Below are 23,600 nucleotides of genomic sequence, written 5' to 3'. Positions count from 1 at the left end.
CTTGGAAGACTGAGGGTGGGGGAGGGGCTTGGTGCCCCCCCCCATCCCTCTCCCCCCTAACCTCCAGCTAGGAAACACCTGTGGATTCTGGTGACTGGCTCCCAGGCCTGAGATCCTGGGCCTCACCAACCTGAACTGCTGTCCTTCCAGGATACCATCCCTGAGTTTCCTTGGTCCTTCAGAAGGGGCTCTGCTCCCCCCTCCACATCTGTTACCCAGCAGCCCCTTTCTTCTATCACTACCCAAATACCCAATCAAAGTTTTTGGAGAAAGGACGGTGGATTCCGGTTCACAGGATTTCTAACTGGAAGGAACCTCGGAAATTATATTATCCAGTCCTCTCTTGAAATAACCAAACAACAATTATGTGCCATGCGCTGTGCTGGGCATTCAGGGCAGTGATAAGTGCAACTTGTGAAATGTTTGTAAAATGAAAGGAGGAGGAGGGGCAGCAGCAGCAAGCCTGAGCAGCAGCAGCAGGAGCCTGAGCAGCAGCAGCAGGAGCCTGAGCAGGAGCAGCATCAGCAGCAAGCCTGAGCAGCAGCAGCAGCAAGCCTGAGCAGCATCAGCAGCAAGCCTGAGCAGCAGCAGCAGCAGCAGGAGCCTGAACAGCAGCAGCAGCAGCAGCAGGAGCCTGAACAGCAGCAGCAGCAGCAGCAGGAGCCTGAGCAGCAGCAGCAGCAGCAACCAGGTTCAGCCCCAGGTGGTGGCGACTGCAGGCAGAGTAGTAGCAGCAGCAGCAGGAGCCTGAGCAGCAGCAGGAGCCTGAGCAGCAGCAGCAGCAGGAGCCTGAGCAGGAGCAGCAGCAGCAGCAGCAGCAGCAGCAGCAGCAGGAGCCTGAGCAGCAGCAGCAGCAGCAGCAACCAGGTTCAGCCCCAGGTGGTGGCGACTGCAGGCAGAGTAGTTGCAGCAGCAGCAGCAGCTGAATGAGGAGCAGCAGCAGCAGCAGCAGGGGGAGGAGCCTCAGCGGCGGAGGCGGCGACGGCAGCAGCAGCCTGAGGAGCAGTAGCAGCAGCAGCAGCGGCAGCGGCAGCGGCAGCAGCAGCCTCAGGCAGTGGGTCAGCCCGCTCCGGGGACGACGGGGCAGCGCCAGACGGGAGTCGTCGCGCCGGCGGCCGGGAGGGCAGCGCGCCGAGCTCGGGCTGGGCTCCGGCGGCCGCCGCGGTCCCCCCGGAGCACGCAGACCCGCATATTTTGCACATGAGTTCAGAGGAAGAGGAAGTGTGAGCGGCGGCGGCGGCGGCGGCGGCGCAGCGGCCGAGGAGGCAGAGCGGGGTGCCCGGCGCCCGGGGCGCACCGAGGGCGCACGGAAGAGCGCGCAGCGGGCGCATCGCCCCGCGGACAGTCCGGCTCTGCCCTGCCCAGCCCTACCCTGCCCTGCCCAGGTCGGCGGGGAAGCCCCCGCGCGCCGCCCGCCCTCCGCGCACTTTGCGCGCCCCTTCTCTCCACCCCCGGCCGCGGATACGCAAATTCCCTCCCACGCAACCCCTCCTCTTCATGGCACAAACTTTCCTCCCGGGACAGATCGGGGCAGCGACCGGAGCCGACTCCTGCACCTCCTCTGCTAGCCGGTTCTGAGAGGTAGGGGACCCGGGGGGCGCGGGAGGGCAGGGCGAGGCGCGGCGCGGCGCTTGGACGGGACCCCCTCCCCATTCCCGGCCCCTGCTGCGCCCCTTCCCCCAGCCCCGCGCTGACCTTGCCCGTGTCCGCCCCACGCGGGACCCTGGGAGCGGAGCGCGCGGCCCCGTGCAGGGGGCGCAGACCTGTACCCAGTCCTCCCGTGCCAACTTTTGTCCCCGTTACTCCTAGGGCCGCGCTCACCTGAGCTGCCCGGGCAGGGGCGGCGGGACTCCCGGCACTGCCCTCCTGCCCGTCCGAGCCCTTGGGGCAGCGGATGGGAGCAGGGCGGTGGGAGGCGAGGGAGTCTCGGGAAACGCTGCCTCTAAATGCCGGTTTTCAGCTCTCCAGAAACCCCACTCTGTCCTCGGGGAGGAGGAGGCTTGGGGGGCGGCGTACTGGGGAGGGGGCGCCCAGCCCTCGGGTTGTATGGGGAGGAGACCCAGCAACCACATTGGGCTGGGAGAGGGACCTCCGCGCTTCACCCGGTGGGCTGGGGTGGAGTCCTTAGCATTGTTAAAAAGAAAAAAACACCCCCAAACAAACAAGAAAATAAACCCGCAAACCTGCCTTTCCTTTAAAGGAAAAGCGTCCAACGACCCGCGCCCAGCCTGTTGCGGCCTCGGGCTTCCTCTGCCCAAGTCCTTGGCAGGTCCGTCCCACGCCCACCTTTCCCGGGCACCCTGCACCCCTGCTCGCCAGCCCTTCGCGTGGGTCACCTAGGGGTCTTTGTGGGGCGGGAGGGGAACCTGACCTAGGCGAAGGAACTGTTGTGTCCCCCCGCCCCTCCCCCCCCAAAAGAAACCCGGAACGAAACAACCTGGTTTTACTGCGGGACCCCGGGGGACCGTCTGGCCAACCGGGGTCATTTCTTGAGTGCTGGCCCCAGGGACTGTGGGTGGGTGACTTCAAGGGAACCAGGGTGATGTCATGTTTTTTTTCTTTAACTTTTAAAAAATAAAAGATCTTCCAGGAATGGCCCAAATCCCCATACTTGTGCGATGAGTCTGGTTAGCAGAAACAGTGCTGTAGTGGTTACAGCTGTTGTAGGATGTTGGGCGCAGAGCGGAGCCGCCTCGGGTCTCTCCCAGCCCGGTCAGGTCACCTCAAGATAACTTGGAGCCGGTCAGGAAGGAAGCCAGAGGGTAACACGAGCAGCCCCGAGGTGGGGGTTAGAGCAAGGCAATTGTGCCCCAGGCTGCCTTTGCCTGGCTGTGTGACATTTACTTACAGCCCAAGCCCATCCCAGTGACTTGGGGACTTTGGAAAAAGTTCCAGGGATTTTCCCCAAGTTCCATTGATTGAAGGGTTAAGGGAAGGCAGCCTTGCAAGGGGCTGATTTCCCCTTAGGGAAATTGGAATATGACCTCTTTGCCTCTGTAACTATGTGGCTCACAATTAGTCACTGAAGGCTTTAGTTGGCATATAATAATAACTTATTTATTCGGTGCTTCTAAGGGTTAAAAAAAGAAAACCCTTTCTTCACAGCAATACTGTGAGATAAGTACTGTTTTTATTAGTAGTGCTAATTATAACTCACATTTATATTGTCCTTTAAGGATTTAAAAGTTTTCCTCCCAACACTATGAGGTAACAGTGAGCTTGGTAATAGACATTTATATAACACTTTTAAAGTTTGCAAAGCACTGGGGGCAGCTGGATGGTGCCCTGGATAGGACAGGAGTGGAATCAGAAAGCCTGAGCTCAAATTTGGCCTCAGTCACTTACTAGCTGTGTGACCCTGGGCAAGTCACTTCACCCTGTTTGCCTCAGTGCCCTCATTTGTAAAATGATCTGGCAAAGGAGATAGCAGACCATTCCAGAAAACCCAAAATGGGGTCAGGAAGAGTCAGACAGGACTGAACAAAAGCACCTCACTGACACGATCTCATTTGAGCCTTACTGACAATCCTGTGAGGCAGGTACTTATTACTTTGCCCATTTTACAGATGGGCAAAGTAAGACTCAGGTTTGGTATCTCCCTCAGAGTCATACATTTAGTAACAGAGACCAACAATCAGAGCTAGAATCTGAAACTAGGTTTTTCTGATTACAAGTTCACTATTTTGTTCTATTTTATTTCTTTATATTATGCTGCAGCCTCTCAAATTTAAGTATTTAACAGATGAAGAGTACCGAGGGTCAATCAGAGAAGCTAGTCTGGACTCATACAGCTAGAACCCTGAATTCTCTTTTTCTACTCTTTTTTTTTTTTTAATGAGAGCCTATATTGATGTTGCAAGCACTGATAACATCCTTAGGACAAACTCAGAATTTACTTAGTGAATTCAGTCCAAATTGCCAAGTAGAATAGTTTAGGGCTAAAATGTAAGAACTTCTCCTTTGCCTCATTCATCCTTTTTGATTAATAAGATAGGGTTTGTTAAATGTGGCTTATTGCCTCGGGGGTGTGTGTGTGCGCGTGCGTGTGTGTGTGTGTGTGTGTGTGTGTGTGTGTGTGTGTGTGTGTAAAACTTCATACAGGAACAAGTAGGGAAGTGTGTGCATTTCCAATACCCTTTTAAACTTCAGTTTGTGTTGGTTGGAACCTGGGCTGGGGCTCCAGACTAGCTTTCTCTTTTTTGGGAGGCCTGAGGAAAATCATGAAAGAGCCCCAAGTGAAACTTGAGAAATTTATTTCCCTGCCTTCATTCATTCCTTATTAACTGCTGACACTGAGTCCTGGGAGTCACTGGAGGGAGGTTCAGAGCTTACTAAAGCCTGGGCTTTGCCCAGGGAGAGCTTACAGATTTGGGGCAGGCACCCCTTTAAGCTCTTAAACAGGTGAAAATGAACATATTCTGTTTGAAAGGGCCTCCATAGAGGGGATTCTACAAGGGAAAGTACCCTTGACCTGAAAGAGATTCATCTTATGTTTTGGGGGAAATCCACCCCCAGGCACATTTCTGCTTAGAAACATCTGTGTACTTTTCCACCTTGGTGGACTTGGTCTGCACCCCCTCTGGGCTTCTCTTTGCATGTCATTAGCCGGTGCAGTTTGGCAGAAGGGTATTTCATGTTTCAGGGATGACTGACCTTTGCTGGCCTATTCTCTGTGGTCCCTATTTAATTGATCGGTGAACCTTAAAACTTCCGTTATAGGGACCTAGTGTTCTTACTGTTGCCACTGTACCAGGTTTCCTGACCAGGTTTTTTCATACTCACGGGGCAGGGGCTGACAGTTTGGAAACTCCCCATATGTCCTTAACGCTGGGGTGTGCAAACCTGGCTTGGACGAAAATCAAGAGGACTGTAATTGACTCTGCATGGCATATAGTCGGTGCTTAATAAATGTTTATCGACCTGACTAATTGATTGACTGATGGTCTCCCTGGACCTCACTTGGTTTCTAAGGTTCTATGATCATATAATCTGTAGACTTCTCCTAGGGCATATTTTCATTTGTGGAGGCTCTGGATGTTACTGGAGATCTCAGGGGTGGGGAAAGGGGTGATCTTGGTAACCCCCTACCCTTTTGTTTTTTAACCAGCAACAAATGATAATAAACCTCACATTTTACAAGGTTAAAGTTCGCAAAGCACAGCAACCCAATGAGATAGATGCTATTATCATCATTTTATAGATGGAGAACTCAAGGCTACAGACTCATCCACATTCATAGAGCTAGCAAGTGTCTGAGGCAGGATTTGAATTCAGTTCTTCCTGACTCCAGACCTGGTGTTCTATCCACTCTGCCATCTAGCAAAAGCATAATAGAAATTTCTTCCTCTTAACCAAAAGTAAAAAGCAAGAAGGGTCTTTTTTTGTTATGTATTTGTGGGGAACACCCTCTGCCATGTTATCTTGGAAAGGAATCTGCTGATGAAGGATGAATAACGTATGTGTCAGAGTTTGGATTTGAACTCAGGTCTCCCAGACTCCCAAAGCTGCTAATCCTGCTCTGTGCTCCCTTTCGGGGCTACTGCCAGGTTTTTCTGAAGGCTCCCTGTTGGAGATCTGTTAAGGGCCGGCTGGGCATTTGTGGAAATGCTAATCTACAGGACTTTTTAAAAAGTATTATTGATTAGAAAGTCTCGTCTCTTCAAAAGAAAAGCATCGCCAGCTGTCCAGTCTCAGCTCTTAGAGTGTTCAGTAGTCATGTTTTCTTTCTTCAGCCTAAAAGAAAAAAGAAAACTTGGCTCCAATTTGCATTTACAAGGGGAAGATGTAGCCAAACATTCCTTTTGATATTTATCGTTTTTCGTTTTCTCTGTGTGATATTTTCTCCAGTCTCTCAGCTCCTGAGCTTTTTTTTTCTTTGACATCAAGTGATTTTTATTCTGAGATTCATGATTCCGTGCGTTTCCTCATTCCCCTTAAATATACACACTTTGTAGAATTATAGAGCTTCAGTAGAAGGGAACCCTCAGGTCATCCAGTCCAGCCTCCCACCCTATTTTACAGCTGAGGAAACTGAGGTCCATCGAGGCCAAAGGATTTGGCTAAGGTCACACAGGTAATAAGTAGCAAATTTGGGATTCAAACCCATATACTCTGACTCCCAAACCTGGCGCATTTCTTTTTTTTTTCTTTACATTTTGATTTAAAAAATTTAGAATTTAAAAATTCCGAATTTGACAGATTCTAACAAGCATGTACATTTCCATATGCAAAGAAAAGGAGAAAAAAATCATGATTGTATATGAATGGCAAATCTCTATTATGTACATTTTGCATTTTTAAAAGTATATAATAAATTAATCCTATCAGTTTTAAAGCTGTCTGGAGTGTCTGAATCTCCCTCCAAATTTCCTCCTGTTATTTTCTATGTGTGTTTTAGATGCTTCAAAGATACTGCCCCCCTCCCCTTTTAGAGGATCACTATTACTAGTTCCTTCTTTTTTCCAATTTCCTAACCAAGATTTAAAAAAAACTAACAAATCCTCCCTTGTAACAAATAAACATAATCAAATAAAAATCTGCACATTGGTCATGATCAGAAATGTGTGGCTTGTTATTGTCTAGAATCTATCACCTATCAGGACCTGCCTCATCATTGATCCTCTGGAATCTTTTAACCATTGCATTGATCAGAATTGTGATTTGGAGCTTTTTTCCGTGTGATTCTTGATAACTTGGATTTCTTCCCTTGAGAATTGTTTATGTCCCTTTGACTGTGGCTTGTCTTTTGCCCTTAAATATTTGTATTAGTTCCCGTACATAGTTTGGCTAACAGACCTTTTATCAGAGAAACTTATGCTAGGATTCCTACCCCCCCCACCCCAACACCTCCTTTCTAATTTTAACTGAATTGATTTTGTGTGTGCAAAAAAAAAGCTTTTCACTTTTATGGACCGTAATCAGAATTGTCCATTTTTATCTCCTGTGATTATGTAGGTCCCTTGTTTGCTCAAGGCCCTTTCCTGTCCAGATCCCTTCCACTCTTCATAATTGTGAAAGGCCTCTCCTTCCCCGCCCCTCTGCTTTGTTTATGCTTTGAACTTTGATAACTGTGTTTTATACCATTTAAACTTATTAGTGAGAAGTTGTGTTTGAGCCTAATTTCTGCCAGACTTTCTATTTTTCCCAGCCATTTTTGTTTCAATAGAGAGTTTTTACTGTAGTAATTGGGAGTCTTGGTATATCAAAATGCCATCTTTTGTATTTATTGATTTCTGTACCTTTTGTACCTAATATACTAACATCAGTCAGCTTTCTGTTTTTGGATTGGTAACCGTTTTCATGATAGTAAAATCTTCCACTGCTGGGTCCCCATTTTTCTCACTCTTTTTCATTATTTCCCTTGAGATTCTTGACCTTCTGTCCCTCCAGAAGAATTTTACTGTTTTTTTTTTATGGGTATAAAGTGGTCCTTGGTAGTTTGATATGGGCCTGCTAAGTAAATTAATTTAGATAGTATTATAATTTTTTATTATGTTGGCAGAGCCTGACTATAAGCAATTAATCTCCCTCCAATTATTTAAAAGCTGCCTTTAGTTCTTTAAAGTGTGTGTACCAGGTTCCCCTCCTACAACCCGATGGCTCTCAAGTTTCCAGAGGACACATTACCTGCATTAATATCCTTTCTCCATAAGTATTAGTATCGTGGGAAAGGGATTTCTGCCATTAGAACCTTGAGAACTCCTTCATCATCTCGAAGTAGGGATTTTATTCAATCCTTGGAGTTGTTTTCCTGTGCCTCAATATCTACTGTTGAGGTTAAGAAAGAAAACCATCTTGGCCACCATAGTGAAGGGCCTAGAATTCTGTATCAAATCTGACACATGATGGTCCTTTGCTAGGACTGCAGATTGAAGGGACCCTCTGGGGGCTTCTTTTCTCCAGTGTGCCTCCTCCGACCTGGTAAGGGACAGTCTAGTCCTCATCTCCTTCACCCCAGGCCTGTCTGCTTCAAGGCCATCACTGGACTCCCAACCATTATTGATGATGGACGGATTCTGCATGGCATGCCCTTTGGTGTCCAATGTCCCCTTCTTTTCCTCTTCATTTCCAGTCTTCCTTTCCAGGAGAGTTGAAGCCGGCATATTTGGGTGACAGCTATGCTTGGGTAGACAGAGACGGTGGCTTTGAGTCACTTTGATCAGTAAAGGTAGGGAAATCTAATCTTGAGTTAGACGTTGAGGCCCTTATTTAACTCATTAACATTCATGCATGAGAGGAGAGATTGAAAGGAAGGTTGGTTACATTACAGTTGCTTCCTCAACCCACTCCCTCTTCAGTAGCTGCTAAACTTTCTCTCCCCATCCCCTCCCCAGCCAAGGATTCCTTTTGAATCTTGCTGAACTAAACTGACAGTCAGCCAACAGTCAACACACATTTCTTATTAAGCACCTACTATGTGCTCAGTATTGAGACTTGCCTCCCCCATTAGAATATAAGCTCCTCACTCTAGGGATTGTTACATTCTTTACAGTTTTATTCTCAGGGCCTAGCACAATGCCCGGCACATAGTAAGTCCTTTGCAACCACTCAGTAAGCATTTATGATGTGCCTTCTGTGTGCTCAGTATTGATACTTGTCTCACCATTAGAATATAAGCTCCTCACTCTAGGGATAATTACATTTATATTTTTATTCCCAGTGCCCAGCACAATGCCTGGCCCTTAATTATAAATGGGTCAGCAAGCATTTAAGTAAGCCCAAGCCCTGTGTTAGGCCTCAGAATAAAAATGCCCAAGTTAGTTTAATAAATCCTTATTAACTGATTCAGTAAAAGGATTAGATGACCTAGTCTCTGCCCTCAAAGAATTTACATTCTGTTTAGTGGTGATGCATCATATATATAAAGAACTATACATATACATAGATGTATAGATATAGAGATAGATGTAAATAAATGCAAGGCAGCTGAGGGGAGCCCATGGAGGAGGCCCCACCTGAGTTGAGCTTTATAGGAGACCAGTGGTCCCCAGAGGCCAAGGTGGGGGTGGCAGGAAGAGCCCCATAGTAAAAGCTCTTTGTGGTCAGAATCAGTCCCTTCCTTCTTTCTCTGTACGATGTCAGTTTCTGGTCCTTTGGTTTCATTTCTGTTTTTCGCTTTTTGGAGGGCAATTGGGATTAAGTGACTTGTCCAGGGTCACACAGCTAGTTTTTGTATTAAGTGTCTGAGGCTGGATCTGAACCCAGGTCGTCCTGACTCCAGGGCCAGTGCTCTATTCACTGCACCACCTAGCCGCACCCTTTGGTTTCAAATTTTAAAGTCCCATGGAATCCCTGCTTTAATACATTCCTTTCTCTTGTCCTGAGGAGCTCACTCAAGCACCACGGACAACCTCCCAGGTCCCCTGGACTGTAGCTGAGAGGACACTTTCCTAGAAGGATGGCCACCCTCAGACAAGGAGGGGGTCGATGGGATCCTCTCACAGGTCCCTTACAGCTTGGACAGCCTCGCTGGAACTGGGGAATGTGGCGGCGGGTCCTTTTAATCAACTATTTTGGTTAATAGAATGTTACCATAGAAACCCAATAACACAGCCCCAGTTGGAAAAGAATGTGAAACAAGTCCCCAAACTGTACTGAACGTCATTTAATTTTTCTTTGATGAGAGACCCCTTTGGGATCTTGCAATATAGGAGAAGGCCAGGTAGAACAGGGCCATGTTGCCCCCTTGGCACAGAAGGCACTGTACCTCTGACCCATGCAAAGCAGAGAGCCTCTAGCAGATGGAAAGGGAAATTTGGATGCTTAACAGCAAGAGCTGTGCTGATGACGTGTGTGTGTGTGTGTGTATGTATGTATTGGAGCCCATGTGACTAGCTATAATAGTAATACTTAGTAATATTAAAACCTGGCATTTACACAGGGAGTCCCAAAAGTCTTAATGCACTTTTAAACCCTCCTGGATTGAAAAGGCACTAAGACTTTGGGGACACCCCAAATCATGCTTTACGTGTCTTACCCTGTTTGGTCCACACGCCTCCCCTGGGAAGTGGGTGCTGTTTTTATCCCGATTTTACAAATGAGGGAATTGAGGCTGAGAATGCCTAAGATCAAGAGCTAAGTGTGGAGAGAAGCAGGATTCAAACCCAGGTCTTCCTGACTCCGGATTCACTGTGCCACCTACCTGTCTCTGAAGGTACTTGAAGGGGCCGCGGCACAGACCCATGCTCAGACATATGCCATGCAAAGTGCTTTCTTTCCGCCCCATCCCCAATTCCATGAGTCCCCAAATAGAGACAAATTCATCTGTTGAAAATAATTTTGATCACCCATCTACTCAAAGAAACCATTATCTATCAGTCAGTGAGTGTTTATTAAATGTCTGCTGTGTGCCAGGCATCTCACCACAAGACACCAGAAACAACCAGGCCTGGCGCATAGTAGGTGCTTGATAAATGTTTACTGAATTGAAAAAAGTGCCTGGGACCTAGGAGAACTTAGAACTGGGCCTTGGTGTCCCCACTGTGAAAATGCTGAGTAATAAGAGTGTAGGGTTGGTGGATAAATGGAGTGGTTACTGTATGGGGTGGTTGCTCAGGAGTCACAGGGAGGCTTCAGTGGGCCCTCAGGTACTGAGGACGCCCCTTCCTACTCTATGCCCAGCATCCAGGGGCTTGCCTCTCCCTCCCCACAAATTCTGGGGACCTCCTAGCTCAGCCTTGGGCAGAACCCATTGGCCTGAAGCTGGGGAGGCATGATGACAATGTTTGTTTTTAGCAGTCTCCTGAGAGATGCTGGTGCATGTTCAAGGTCTATCTTCCCATTTTCATGGTGACTTTGGAATGTAGCCTCAAAAATACCCCAAATCCAGATCTTTGAAAACATCCACACGCTTTATGGCACTTTTCATGTTTCCATCCAGGTTTTAATGTGATATAAACCTTTCCTCAATCAGTTAATTAACAAGCATTGATTCAGCACCTACTGTGTGCTATGCACGTACTAGGCACTGGGGATGCAGGTATAGAGAAATAACTCCTGATCTCAAGGAGTTTGCTTATACTAGTTAGCTGGATCTCGCCATGTCTTATTTTTCCTGGATCACTGAGTGAAATAATAAGGCAGGTTATGGTTTTTATATGGAATTAAATATGGAAATTAAAAGGCAACTTTGCCAAAGGATGCAGGGTAATCACATCTAATTGCTTAGTGCAGTAAATCGAGGGTGAGTTGTCTCTGTTAGGTGGTTTTGTGGTCTTTCCTAGCTTATTGGCACATGTTAAAATTAATTTTTATAATTTGCTATAAATTATAAAACAAATTAGTTCCAAACACAAATAGGTTTTGTGCTTGAAAACTTAGAGCTAATATAAAATATTTACCACCTGCATTTTATTAGGCTTACTCAGGAAAAAATGCAGGTTGTCACTGTAATGAATCAAGGAACTAAAGTTGTTTTTCAAAAAATGTTTTTTGACATTTAGGTTATAAACAGAGATACTCTTTTAATGAGAATGTTCTTTTAAATACATTTCTCCATGTTTGGAGATATCTTAGAATACTCCTCCAACCATTTGCTTTGCATATAATTTATGTTTACCTAATTGTGCCTATGTTTCCACCCAATAGAGCAGAAGCTCCTTGAGGGCAGGGGATGTTTTCATCTTTGTCTTTATATGTCAAGTGTATAGGATACTCCCTGGCTCAGAGTGAATTGAATTGAAATCAAGTATTATGTTATATTACATTATTGTTGCTGTTTAGCTATTCTCAATTGTTTCTGACTCTTCATGCCCCCATTTGGGGTTTTCTTGGCAGAGATACTGGAGTGGTTTGCCATTTCCTTCTCCAGCTCATTTTACAGATGAGGAAACTGAGGTAAACAGGATTAAGTGACTTGCCCAGGTCACACAGCTAGGAAGTGTCTGAGGCTGGATTTGAACTCTAGAAGCCTTCCTGACTCCAGGACCAACACTCTGCCTCTTAATGTACATTATACTTAAATAATTAAATGTATCCCCTGGCCCATGAAGATTGCACCTGCTATTCTCTCGTGAATCTTGTCCTTATCTTCCCATAAATCTTCTGGGGGAGGTCTGTTCACTGGGTCAGGGGCTTTCCTCTAAGTCTTTAATATTGTGGGGGTACAGGTGTGCCCCCAGACCTGACCATGTGTTACCCCTCATCCGAGATGCGTAGCTGGACCACTCCCATTTCTGGTCCCATATGACATTATGAATGACATTTTTTGTCCCTTCTTGCACATCTATCCTTGCTGATATTTTGTAGCAGCCTAATGTTACAGTGCCCTCGGGGTAATCTGTAGCTTAAATTCTGTGCTGAGTGTGGTAGTCAGTGCATTTCAGACTCATCGTCTCTCCAGAAGAATGTTGGTGAGAGAGAGTGTAAGCTCCTTCTGGGCAGGGGCGATTTCTTTTGTCTCTGTAAACCCTAACACATCGTAGGTGCTTGCTGATTTCTTGGTGTTAGAAGATGAGTTTTTATTTCAGGCTGAGGTTACTGAAGTTAGGCTGCACCGTTTCCCTCAGTGTGACCCAGCCCACTATCTTTCTTTCAGTTCTGCACCCAGGTCATTGTCTGTTTGTAGTGTGTGCAGACGGCCTCTTTCTTTGTTCATAGACTTGCCAGTGGGGCATGACCCCTGACCGTCTTTGTGTATCTTCATTCCCTGGACTGAGAGATCTTAGAGATTAGATACAGAGATGCCCCCTTCCTCCCCTATTTCAACAGCTTCTCTTCTTATTGTAGCCACATTTATTCTGTTCATATAAAAACTCAAGAACATATTTTGTTATTAAAACGCTGACATCTTTTTCATTCCTTCCTCCTCCCGATCTCGTCTTTAAATACTCTGAGATTGTCTGTTTTAGTTGGATCCAGTGCCAAGCTCTCCATTTTTCTGTTGCTTCTTGTTCCATATGTGATGATACTACTCATGATCTTGGACCATCCACCTCCTGGGCACTTTGCAAATGGGCCTGTGTTTTAAGCCAATGTCACCTTTAGCCAATATCTCTTTCCACTGGACTAGGAGATCAAACATTTGCTGATCGCCCTTTTCTGCTTGCATTCCTAGCGATCAGCGCTGGAGTGAGGCCTCTGTGTGATCTATAAACCTTTGACCTGTTTTGTTTCTTAAAGTTCAGCCCCGTTTTTCAACATTTTGATGCCCTTTCCATGAACACCTTTTTGCATCAAAGTATTGAGAGTATGGAGCAGCTAGATGGCACCATAGTGCACACAGCACCAGGCCTGACTGACCCTGACTGACCTGACTGACTTTGTAAGTTCAAATCTGGGCGCAGACACTTCCTAGCTGTGTAACCCTGGGCAAGTCACTTAATCCTGTTTGCCTCAGTTTCCTCATCTGTAAAATGACCTAGAGAAGGAAATGGCAAAACGACTTCAGTATCTCTGCCAAGAAAACCCCAAATGTGTCATGAAAACTCAGTCATGACTGAAAAAAGACTTGACAACAAAAGATCAAAGAGTCTGTTGATTTACTGTGCAGGTGTTAAGTTATCTCTGTGAGATTTCTGTGCCACCTCATCCGTGGTACTTCAGGTGCAGCATGGTAGAAAAACTCTGTCCTTGGAATCCTGAACTAGGGATCACGGGACCTGAGTTCAAATTCTGGGTCTTTCGCTTAACTTCCCATGTGACTCTGTGTAAGTCTCTTCATTTCTCTGGACCTCATTTCATCCTCTACAAACTAAGGATGAAATGACTGCACATGGTAGGCACTCTATAAATGTTAGCTGCCAGCACCACCACCACCATCATCATCATCACTATTATTTCCTTTCTAGCTCTATTTTTATCATCTGGGACCTTCATTGTGGCCTTATGATCTAATGCATATAGCAAGGAGACACGACCAAGTAAAGTGGTCCGTGACATAATGTTTCCTTGTTGCCTCTGGGTACACAATGAAATGACCTCTAGTAATTCCTTTGTTTGCCTTTTCAAGGGAGAGAATCTGTGATCCTTCCACTTAGTCCCAGTTTGCCTATTTCTTCTGGTTTTGCTTATCTGAATAATGTCAGTATTGATATGGGATCATAGAATCATAGATTGAGAGTTGGAACAGTTCTTAGCATCAGGTTTAACCCTCTCCTTTTACAGAAGAGGACAGTTAAATGACTTGACCAGGGTCATTCATGCAGCTTGTTAGTGTCTGAGTTGGGATTTGAACCCAGGTTTTTCCCAACCCCAAGTTCATTAATTCATTTCCTCTAATAGCAGTGATTTATTGGTCCTTGGACAGAGAGCTTACATTTATTGTAACAGTTAAATTAATATCTCTATGTGGCCTGAAAACCATGTGTTTTTCAAAAGTTGAAGGGGTTGGATACGTTTCTGGGGCCATTTTGTTTGTATCTTTGTTCTGTGAGTTGCCATGGCCAAAGCGTCCCTCCTCAGGTAGCTGTCCTGCTGGGAGGAGCCTTTCTGTGCCTAGTGAAGCTGGTCCTGGTACAGCAGACACCTTGTCCTTGGGACTATACCCTAAGCCTTTGAGGTTAGGTAGAACCCAATAGAAACTGTCATCCACCCAGCTGGCCCCTGAGAACACAGGCTCACTCCCTGGGCCAGTGATCCCATTGCAGAGGACATTTATGGGAGATACTATACCCATCCATCAGCAGTGGCTAAAGATATGAACTTTCAGATCCCAGCTGCGTGGAATCCCCAGACCTGAGTCTTCCCATCTCCCTCTGAAAGGGTTTTCTCTCTCCTTAGGTTTCCTGGAGCATTTTCTCCTGTCCTCTGTGTTGTAACTTGACAATATTTAATGCTGTTCATGTCATACTGTCATCCCCTTGACTCTATGGGGCTTGGAAGTTTTCCTTCTTGTAACATCATGCCTACTCCAAGAGCTCTTCACCTAGGGTCTGTGAATGTGTTTTAAAAATATTTTGATAACTGTATTTCAGTATAATTGATTTTCTTTGTAATCCTGCATGCTTTATTTCATGTATAATGTTTTTCTGAGGGGACCATAGACTTCACCACATTGGCAAATGGGTCCTTGTCAGTCATTTAGGCAACGGGCATTTATTAAGTGCTTACTGTGTGCAAGGCACTGTTCTGAGGGCTGGAGTTAAAGGCAGAAAACAGTCCCAACATGGAAACAGCTTTGTACAAATCAGATATTTAATAAGGATAAGTCAGAGATGATCTCAGAGGGAAGCCTCTAGAATTAAGAAGGGGGTAGGAAAGGTTTCTTGTAGGAGGTGGGATTTTGGCTGGGACCTGAAGGAGTCAAGGAAACCAGTAGGTGGAGAAGAACAGGGAGGGAATTCCAGGTGTGAGGGATAGCTAGGGCAAATGCCCCGAGTCTGGAGATTGTTCAAAGGAGCAGTGGGATCATAGAATATGAATTTGGGGGAGGGAGAGAGGGTTTAGGGTGTAATAAGACTGGAAAAGTAGGAAATGTTAGGCAGGACTTTTGGGGAGTCACTGGAGTTTATTGAATGGGTGGTGGTGACATGATCAGACCTACAGTTTAGGAAGTGATCTTATTGGAGGAAAATCTGGAGGATGGACCAGAGTAGGGAGAGCCTTGAGGCAGGCTGGCCCACAGCAGCTATTGCAGTAAGCCGGGTGGGAGGTGATGAGGGTCTGCATTAGATGGGTACCATCGTCAGAGGGGAGAAGGGAGTATTGTTTGATAGATGTTGTAAAGGTGACATCAGCAGGCCTTGGCAGCTGATGGATATGGGGGTGAGAGATGGGAAGGGATGTGGAACGGCAGAAGATGGGAGTCTTGGGGGCTGGGAAGATGGTGGGACCCTGTATCAGCAAGCACCCCAAGCGTCCTCAGGGTCGCTGCCAACACAGGTTCTTAGATCTGCTTTGTTATAGGAAAGCAACTCAAAATGGTAAACAAGCTTACTTTAATCAGTCAAACATGTATCGTTTACCTTGTTCAGGGGAAAGAGGTCAGCACCCCGAACTTCAGAATATACAGACAGAATTATCAAGACAGAAACAGATCAAGTAGACAGATTTCCAAACTGTCCAACCATTACATCCATACCCAATCAACATCTGGGTTTCAACATCTGGGTTTTTCAAAGGGGGGGAGGCCCTCTGGACAACGGCTTCCCAGAATCCACATCAAATCACAGAACACTTCTCAAAGTGAGCCCCAAAACAAAGCCTCACATCAGGGCTTATATAGCCTTCTCCTGGCTCAGAGAATGTAACAACCTTATTGACTCACTGGCCAATCAAAAAGTATCTACTGAAAAACAAGCCTCCCACCCAGGCTCCAGGTGCACTTTAGCCTAGGGGCAGGGAAGATCTTTAAAATTTACATTCCCATTACAGACCCTTGGCAGAAATAGGGAAGTAAGATGGGAGGTTAAATGGTCAATAACCTCCAAGCTAGTCCAATAGCCTGCACCAAGTACCTGTCTGATATTTGTTGAATAGAATTCTGATGCTTAAGTCCACTTTTTCCATTATGCTGCAGAGGACGCCATTGGCTTTTAACTCCTCTGTGTTAAAGGTTCCTGGACCTTAATCTGTACACCTGGCATTCCCTTGACCCCTAGACCTCCCCAAGCCCCAGTTTTTGTGTCTGACTCCCCTTCTACTACTCCTTCCCTTTGTCTTCTCCATCCCCAACAACAAAGGGTTCCCTACCCAGTGGAATCTGGGGTTGGCAGCTGTAGATTGACTGCTCATGTGGGCCACCATTTTGAGGGCAGGAGGGGTGGAGAGACCCAAGATCTGGCCAGTGACTGGGTGCAGTGTCCATGTGAGGATGGGCTGTGAAACCCAGGGAAATCTTGTTGGGGAAGAGCCAGCATCTAGGATTAAGCTAGCTAGGCATCTCGCTGCCCCTTCTCACTTTTTGCCATAAGCATCCTGAATGGATAGAATCCAAATTTGAGGGTCAGCCTTAGTCACAATTGGATTGCAGAGGCAAAAGAACACTTTTACTATTTCCTCCCTGAGAGATCATTCCCCTTTCCCCTAGTTTTCTGAAATTATTTGGTTAGGGGTTAAAGTATTTTGTTGGAGCTGAAAATGCAAATCTCTAAGTTAATATATAGCAGTGAAAGGAGTGGGTTGAGCTCCCCTTTGGCTGAGGGGAAGGTGGCATCACTTTCTTTCCTCAGAGCTGAGGTCCTTGGTGCCCTACTCATGCCCGTGCCCGCCATCTTGCTGTTCCTCTCATGTCCCTCCCTCTTCCTCCTCCTTGTATGTCTCTTATGGTACGTATTTTCCTGTATCAAAATGATTTGTGTTTATAGTTTCTCTCCCCTGTTTTATTTTTAATGGAACCTTAGAGAGAAGTCTTTTTTTATCCATGATTCCCCAAGAGGTTTGCACTGCCTTGCTGAAGTAGGCGATCAGTGAAACATTTTGGAATTGAAAAACTGATTGAAAGATTGTCTAAGCAAATGCCTGTGGACTCACCAGTTCTCAGAAGGCCCTAGGACCTAGATACTTGGAATGGGAAGATGAGATAAGAAAGCTTCTCCCTCCCCTCTAGGAGCTTTCAATCCAAGGTCTGCTCATTTCAGAGGAGGGAATGGAGGCATCCCAGTGGGATTGTCTAGCTTTATGGCAACCAGAACTTGTCCTAGATAAGACTGCAAATGGGAGCAAGTCTTTTTTGTTTTTTCCATAGTCTCTCACCTCTCTTTTCTATACCTTTTCCCTAAAGTGCCCAGTGCCCCCAGATATCCAGGAGTCACAGTCACTTGAAGCTTGGTAATACAGTAGTAAGAGTGCTTTCATTTGCTGCCAGAGGGCCTGGATTCAAATCTTGACTGCCCCTCACCAGTTTTGTGGCTTTAGACAAGACACTTTACCTCTGGTTCTCTGTTTGCTTATCTGTAAAATGGGTTAGGTGGTCTTCAAATTCCCTTCCAACTTTATAATTCATTGACTTCTAAGTCTGAAATCATGACAGATGATCAGCTAATTCATGCTTAAGAGTTAGTGATAGACAACAAACTCATTTGTACTTTAAAAGGTCTGTGTTTAAGGAATGGCTCACTAATGATGGGATTTCAGGCTCTTTTGTACTTGGGTTGGGAAAAATTAGGAACCCGGAAACCCCGCCCCCAGTCCCTCTCAGATCATGACTCTAGCCCTGGTTACAGCATTGTAACTCCAGAGGGGTCCTTGTCTGCCGGTCCAGTCCCCTTTATAGAGGGAAAAATCAGATGTATTTCAGAAATGACTCTCCCCTGGTCCCCCAAAGTAGATGGCAAGGCTGGGATTTGAACTGACTCCAAATCCAGGGTTCAGGAAATCACACACAGGGCCCTTCATGGCAGTAACTATTTCTCCTGCTTCTGTCTGTATGCCGACAGCACCCCAAGTTTGGCAGTCACCATCCTTTTAGAAAACTTCCTGCCCCCAAGGTCTTTCTTTAGTCCTAGCTTGGTGTTGGTGTGGTTATATCCAGGCAGACATCCCCTGAGGCTAAGCCCCATATGATCCCATGAGTAAATGAGATATTTGTAAAGTACTTACCACAGTGCCTTGGCCATAGTAGGCGCTATATAAAAATATTCATTCCCTTCCCCCCATGTATATGGTAATAAGTCAGGAAACATTTACAGAATGCCAACTAGGCACCAGGATCTGGGGATACAGAACTCTTAGGAAACTCACAGTTATTACAGTAAAGGTATCAGAGTTACTTAGGGATACATAGTCTTCCCTCTCTCTGGCTGCAGGGGGCCCCCTGCTTTCTCTTCCCAAGCCCCGTTCTCAGCCCTGTGCCCTTTGGGTCCAAGACTGGACATCACCAAAGGGTGCTTCCCTCAGGGCCCCCAAGGATGCAGGGGACTGTGGGACAGAGGTGATGGGGGATGGGGAGCTCCACAGCTCTGTTCTCACAACTACTAAAGTTAACTGTTGCAAAGTAGTATAGAAGTCTCTCCTTCCAGCAGCTGGAACAGATAGCCTCACAGACAGACATGTTCAATATGTAGTCTACCTGTATACTAGGCTTTTCACTTTGTGCACTGGGCAGAGTATTTTCTATAATACAATTCTTGCAATAAATCACTCCCCCGACACACACATTCAAGTATTAAGGTGTATGCAGGCTGCCTCCTGAGCAGATTACTCTCTTAACTTTTTACTAGTGAAAAGCACAGGCCTGTTGTGCTCCCCACCTTCTCCCCCTGCCCCCCACCCCACCCCCAATTTTGTTTTCCTTGTGTTTGCCAAATTGCCTTAGGAAGCTGGTTGCCCTGAGAATGGATTTAGCCAAGGGAAACTCTTATCTCTGAAAGGAAGCAGGCTGTGTGTTTCTATTGGAGATATTCTTGGCTACTTAATATTTTTGTGAATTATTATCTTTGATAGCAGGGCCTGTTCTCCAGAGAGTTGGAGGATATTGGGCATTCTTAGACTTTCATGCACAAAAGGAAAATATCTCACTCTGAAGTCTAGAGAAGGGATAAAAAGTCATTCCACTTCCATATTACTCTGCCTAAATAAACAGAGAGACCTCATTGTTTTTAAACCCCTAAAGATTCAGTGCCCAGCACGCCATAAGATGCACATTATTTTAACATTTCTCTGGGTTTTTTTTTCTCTCCTTTCTATTCTGTGGCTACAAATCTCTTTTCAAGCACATGTTGATTTTCTGCTTTGCAATTTCTGTTGCTGTGCTATTACTGTTCAGCCTGCCTTCATTTTGGTCTAAAATGACTACCTAAGAGCGCTGGAAACATACTATTATTTCTCTTGCTTCAGTCTAGGGAAGGAAGAGGGGGGAGGGGGAGAGGACTTTTAGCTCAAGGGCCGTAAAAGTGGTACTGTCTCATTTTAAAAATGTTTTCTGAATGTAAATACCGGTCTAATAATTGCTGTTGAAGGCAGAAAGAACTTTGGGGTCTGAAGATTGTAACAGTGACTTATTATTCTGGGCCTGTGACGGATCTATTAGGTTTTTTTTTTCCTTTTCCCCGATATGTTGACAACATAATGTAGTCAATTGCATCTTGAATCACGTTTTTATCGGGCACACAAATGACTGTGAAACGTATCCCCTCCGATGCACGGGACTCTCCCCAACCTAGATGCAGGTAGAATACAGGCGTGCTTTGTGCAGCCGTGGAAAAGCCTCCAACAGCTGGTAATTGTCTCTTAACAGAAAGTCAAATTCTCATGATGAATATGGCCCATTTGGTCCCTGAGTAATTTATTCAATTATGCCCTACATTTCATAAATGCCAGAGGGCAGTTTATATTTTCTTCACGGAAATCACATAGACTTCTATATCTTTTAAAAACAAAGTCTCGGAAAAAAGGCATTCATGGCTATTTTTCTCTCTTCCTCCCTCCCCCCTCCTGTGTTTCCTTTCCCTCTCTCTTAGGCAGCTGTTGAGATGGGTTGTGGACTAAACAAGCTAGAGAAGTGTGATGAAAAGCGGCCTGGTAATATTTATTCAACTCTGAAGAGGCCTCAGGTAGAAACCAAGATCGATGTGGCTTACGAATACCGCTTCCTGGAGTTCACCACGCTGACTGATGGTAAGTGCCTCCATACATCTTCCCTGACCTTGGATGTAAATTGGGACCCGAGCACACCATTGTAACCTGTCAGTGGACAGGAGCCCTTTGTGGCAGGTAGTCTCACGCATTAATAAACAAGAGGGAGTCCCCTCTCCCTGGGAATCTGGCTCCTGTTTTCTCCACCTCCCTCCCATGGCACGTGTACAGAGAAACCACCTGGTTTTGTCTTTCCTGGAATAGGGTCTTTCCAAGTGGCCACCACTGTGGACAAAGGGCCCAAGACTCTCACAGGAGATTTCTGGAAGAATCTGGGGTTTTCTGACAACTTTCAGTCACGACACCATCACCAAGGGAGACTGCAACCTATCTGTCCCTCTGTGAGAGCTCCATCACCAATGCAGATTGCAGCCCATCTGTGATTTAGATAAGTCCTAGGGTAACAGAGATGACAGGATTTGAACTTTCAGCTTGGGGACTCCAAGCCAAGGACCCTGTCTGATGCTGCCTCCTGTGATTTCCCTATCAGTATTATCAGCAACAAGTATTTAAGTGTGTGCCTTCATTGTACTAGCACTGGAGAGAGATAGAAATAAAATAAACTTCAATTCCTATTCTCTAGGAGTTTATAATGTAGTTGTGTGTGTGCACGTGTGTGTTCCTGCATGCAGACACATGTAAGCACGCGGTAGCATAAGGTTATAGACAGGGATCTGAGAGGCTCTCCAGTACAATGCCTTCATTTCTCAGATGTGGAAACTGAGGTCCAAGGAGGTTAAAAGACTTGATCAAAGTCACATAGAGGGACTTGAGTTCAGATCTTCTCACTCTGGAGTGGATTCCTTTTCCAGTGAAGGCAGCCCCTGGTGAATGACACTTCCTCTGGTCTTGGTCGTGTCCACCAGTTCATGACCCCATTGGGGGTTTTCTTGGTAGAGATCCATACTGGGGTGGTTTGTCCTTTCCTTCTCTAGCTCATTTTACAGAGGAGAAACTGAGGCAGACAGGGTTACATGACTTGCCCAGGGTCATATAGCTAGGAAGGCTAGATTTGAACTCATGAAGAGGAATCTTCCTAACTCCAGACCTGGTGCTCTGTGCGCTATGGCGCTCAGGCAGTCAGAGAGTAGCCTGGTTTGTTCAAGGTCTCCCAGCCAGTGTGTGTCGAGGCAGTATTTGTACCTAGGTCTTCATGCTTCCAAGCTTGGTCCTCTGTCCAGTCCGCCATGTTCTCTCTCCTGTACAGATAAGAGGTGTAGCATTTCTAAGGTCCCAGGTGACTTAACGTCCTTTCCTCCTATAGTCAGTCAGCTAACTAACCTTTCTTAAGCTCCAGCCTGAGCCAGATGCAGTGCCCAGTGTTCCAGATTCTGTTCCATACAAATATCTCCAAACGAATGGTAAGTGTCAGGCCAGAGGCAGTAGAGTGAAGAATTCAAAGGAGAGAAATAGGACTTTTGGATGCGTTGATCAGAGGAGACTCCCTGGAGGAGGTGGGCTTTGAGCTGGGGCCTTGATGGGCTGGCAGCATGAATTTTGACCCTTGCTTCCAGGGTATATTTTAATATAGCCACTGTTGAGAAATGAGATCATTTAAGTTGGGACTGTTCCATTAGTGAATGTCGTCACCTGTGGAGACCACAGTGCACTTTGTTTTTCTGTGTGAGGCACAGACCCTTTTGATGGTCTTGGGAAGCCCATGACCCCTTCTCAGAATCAGGTGTGTAAATGCATATAGGGTAACAAAAGAAACCAGTCAGATGGAAAGATAGCAAAATATTCAGGAGAAACAGGTTCATGAGACCCAAGGACCCAGGTTCAGAGCCCCTATTACAGGGCATTGGGATTCTGTGTTGGCGCAGTTGTGGCCCGGCTTCCCTGTCAGTGTCTTTGGAAAGTGGCCTTCATTTCTGTGGTTGCTAGGGTAGAAAGTGGCAGGCATCTCAAGTGTGAAGAGAGTAGCCTGCCAAAAAACATAACTCTGTGGGGTTGGCCCGTGTCTTAAATTTTCAATTAACTTTGGCCACTGAGGGATGAACCTTGCCCTCTGATGTGTTTCACCACAGCCGAGTGCACCCAAGGCATGGTGATTTCTATAAAACTGTGGCTCGTTCCATTTTTTTGTTGCTCCAGAGCCCCCGAAAGCTGCCTGAGTGGGTCAGCTTCCTGAGGTCAGTGTGCTTTCTCCAGCCTGTGTGGGCGCCAGCTGATGTGGTTACAAGGTGATGCTGATGAGGCCAGCGCGGAGGGTTTGGTCCCTGCATAGTGTTGTTCACTTTGTGTGTGTGGGGAAACAGTTATGCTGACAGTATCTGTCGTATCCTTAAACTCTTCTGGATGCCTGACAGATGTGCGCCCGGCATCTTTTGGGGAGCTGGATGAAATGGGGGATGTTAACTTGGCATCAGCCTGGCACTCCCAGTGAATGGCGGGCCAGGGGAGTTATTTTTGTGGGTTGATCGCATCCTTGTTTTCTTGCATTGGATTAGTCCTTGACACCCTGTATGTGGGTTTGTGATGTCTGAGCTAGATTGAAATATTTCAGCTGACAAGCAGAACATTTGTAACTTGTGCTACATTAAAATAATAATAAAAAAGAAGGAACCCAGCCTTTCTTCTCCCATCATGCACCGCTGCAAATGTGTGTCAGGCTTCCTCATGTACTTTATTAAGATTCTAAGGCAGGGTCTGTGTACCTGCTCTTTTTTTTTTTTTAATGACTCTTCAGGATGATGGTGAAACATCCCTGTAGGTTCATTTCAAATTCCTTATTATAATAGGGTCTGGAGTTTGGAGGGACCTCAGAGGCCATGTGGTGAAACCCCCTCATTTTAGAGACTGAGGCCCAGGGAGCCTAAGATCCTCGCCCAAGGTCCCCCAGGTAAGCTTCAGGGACTTGTCCAGAGCAGCAGAGGTAATACGCATCAGAGGTGGGCATCTCAGACTATTGGGCTGGTGTTATTGCCAATCTGTCATGCTGGGTCCTCCTCTTACAATATTCCTGGTTAAGAAGTTTTTAATAGCTGGCCCTCAATCTTTCTCTTCTCTTCTCTTCTCTTCTCTTCTCTTCTCTTCTCTTCTCTTCTCTTCTCTTCTCTTCTCTTCTCTTCTCTTCTCTTCTCTTCTCT

At 46.2% G+C, this 23,600-nt stretch overlaps 1 protein-coding gene across 1 annotated transcript in view; it reads left to right on the top strand.

Moving 5' to 3' along the window:
* Window positions 1-1,336: 1,336 nt before the first annotated feature.
* RFTN1 (raftlin, lipid raft linker 1) overlaps window positions 1,337-23,600 on the top strand; it is a 197,728-nt gene continuing 175,464 nt past the window's right edge. Inside the window, exons 1-2 of the mRNA XM_069088435.1 lie at window positions 1,337-1,581; window positions 20,337-20,493. Of these exons, the coding sequence (XP_068944536.1) occupies window positions 20,349-20,493 (145 nt within the window). The 5' untranslated portion in view covers window positions 1,337-1,581; window positions 20,337-20,348. The remainder of the gene's footprint in view (window positions 1,582-20,336; window positions 20,494-23,600) is intronic.

The sequence above is a fragment of the Petaurus breviceps genome, unplaced genomic scaffold (assembly GCF_028583685.1).
Source record: "Petaurus breviceps papuanus isolate PSGF00001 unplaced genomic scaffold, PetGlider_PUasm1.0 185, whole genome shotgun sequence".
Taxonomy (NCBI): domain Eukaryota; kingdom Metazoa; phylum Chordata; class Mammalia; order Diprotodontia; family Petauridae; genus Petaurus; species Petaurus breviceps.
Note: the sequence above shows the minus strand (reverse complement) of the source record. Positions and strands in the feature narration are given on the sequence as shown.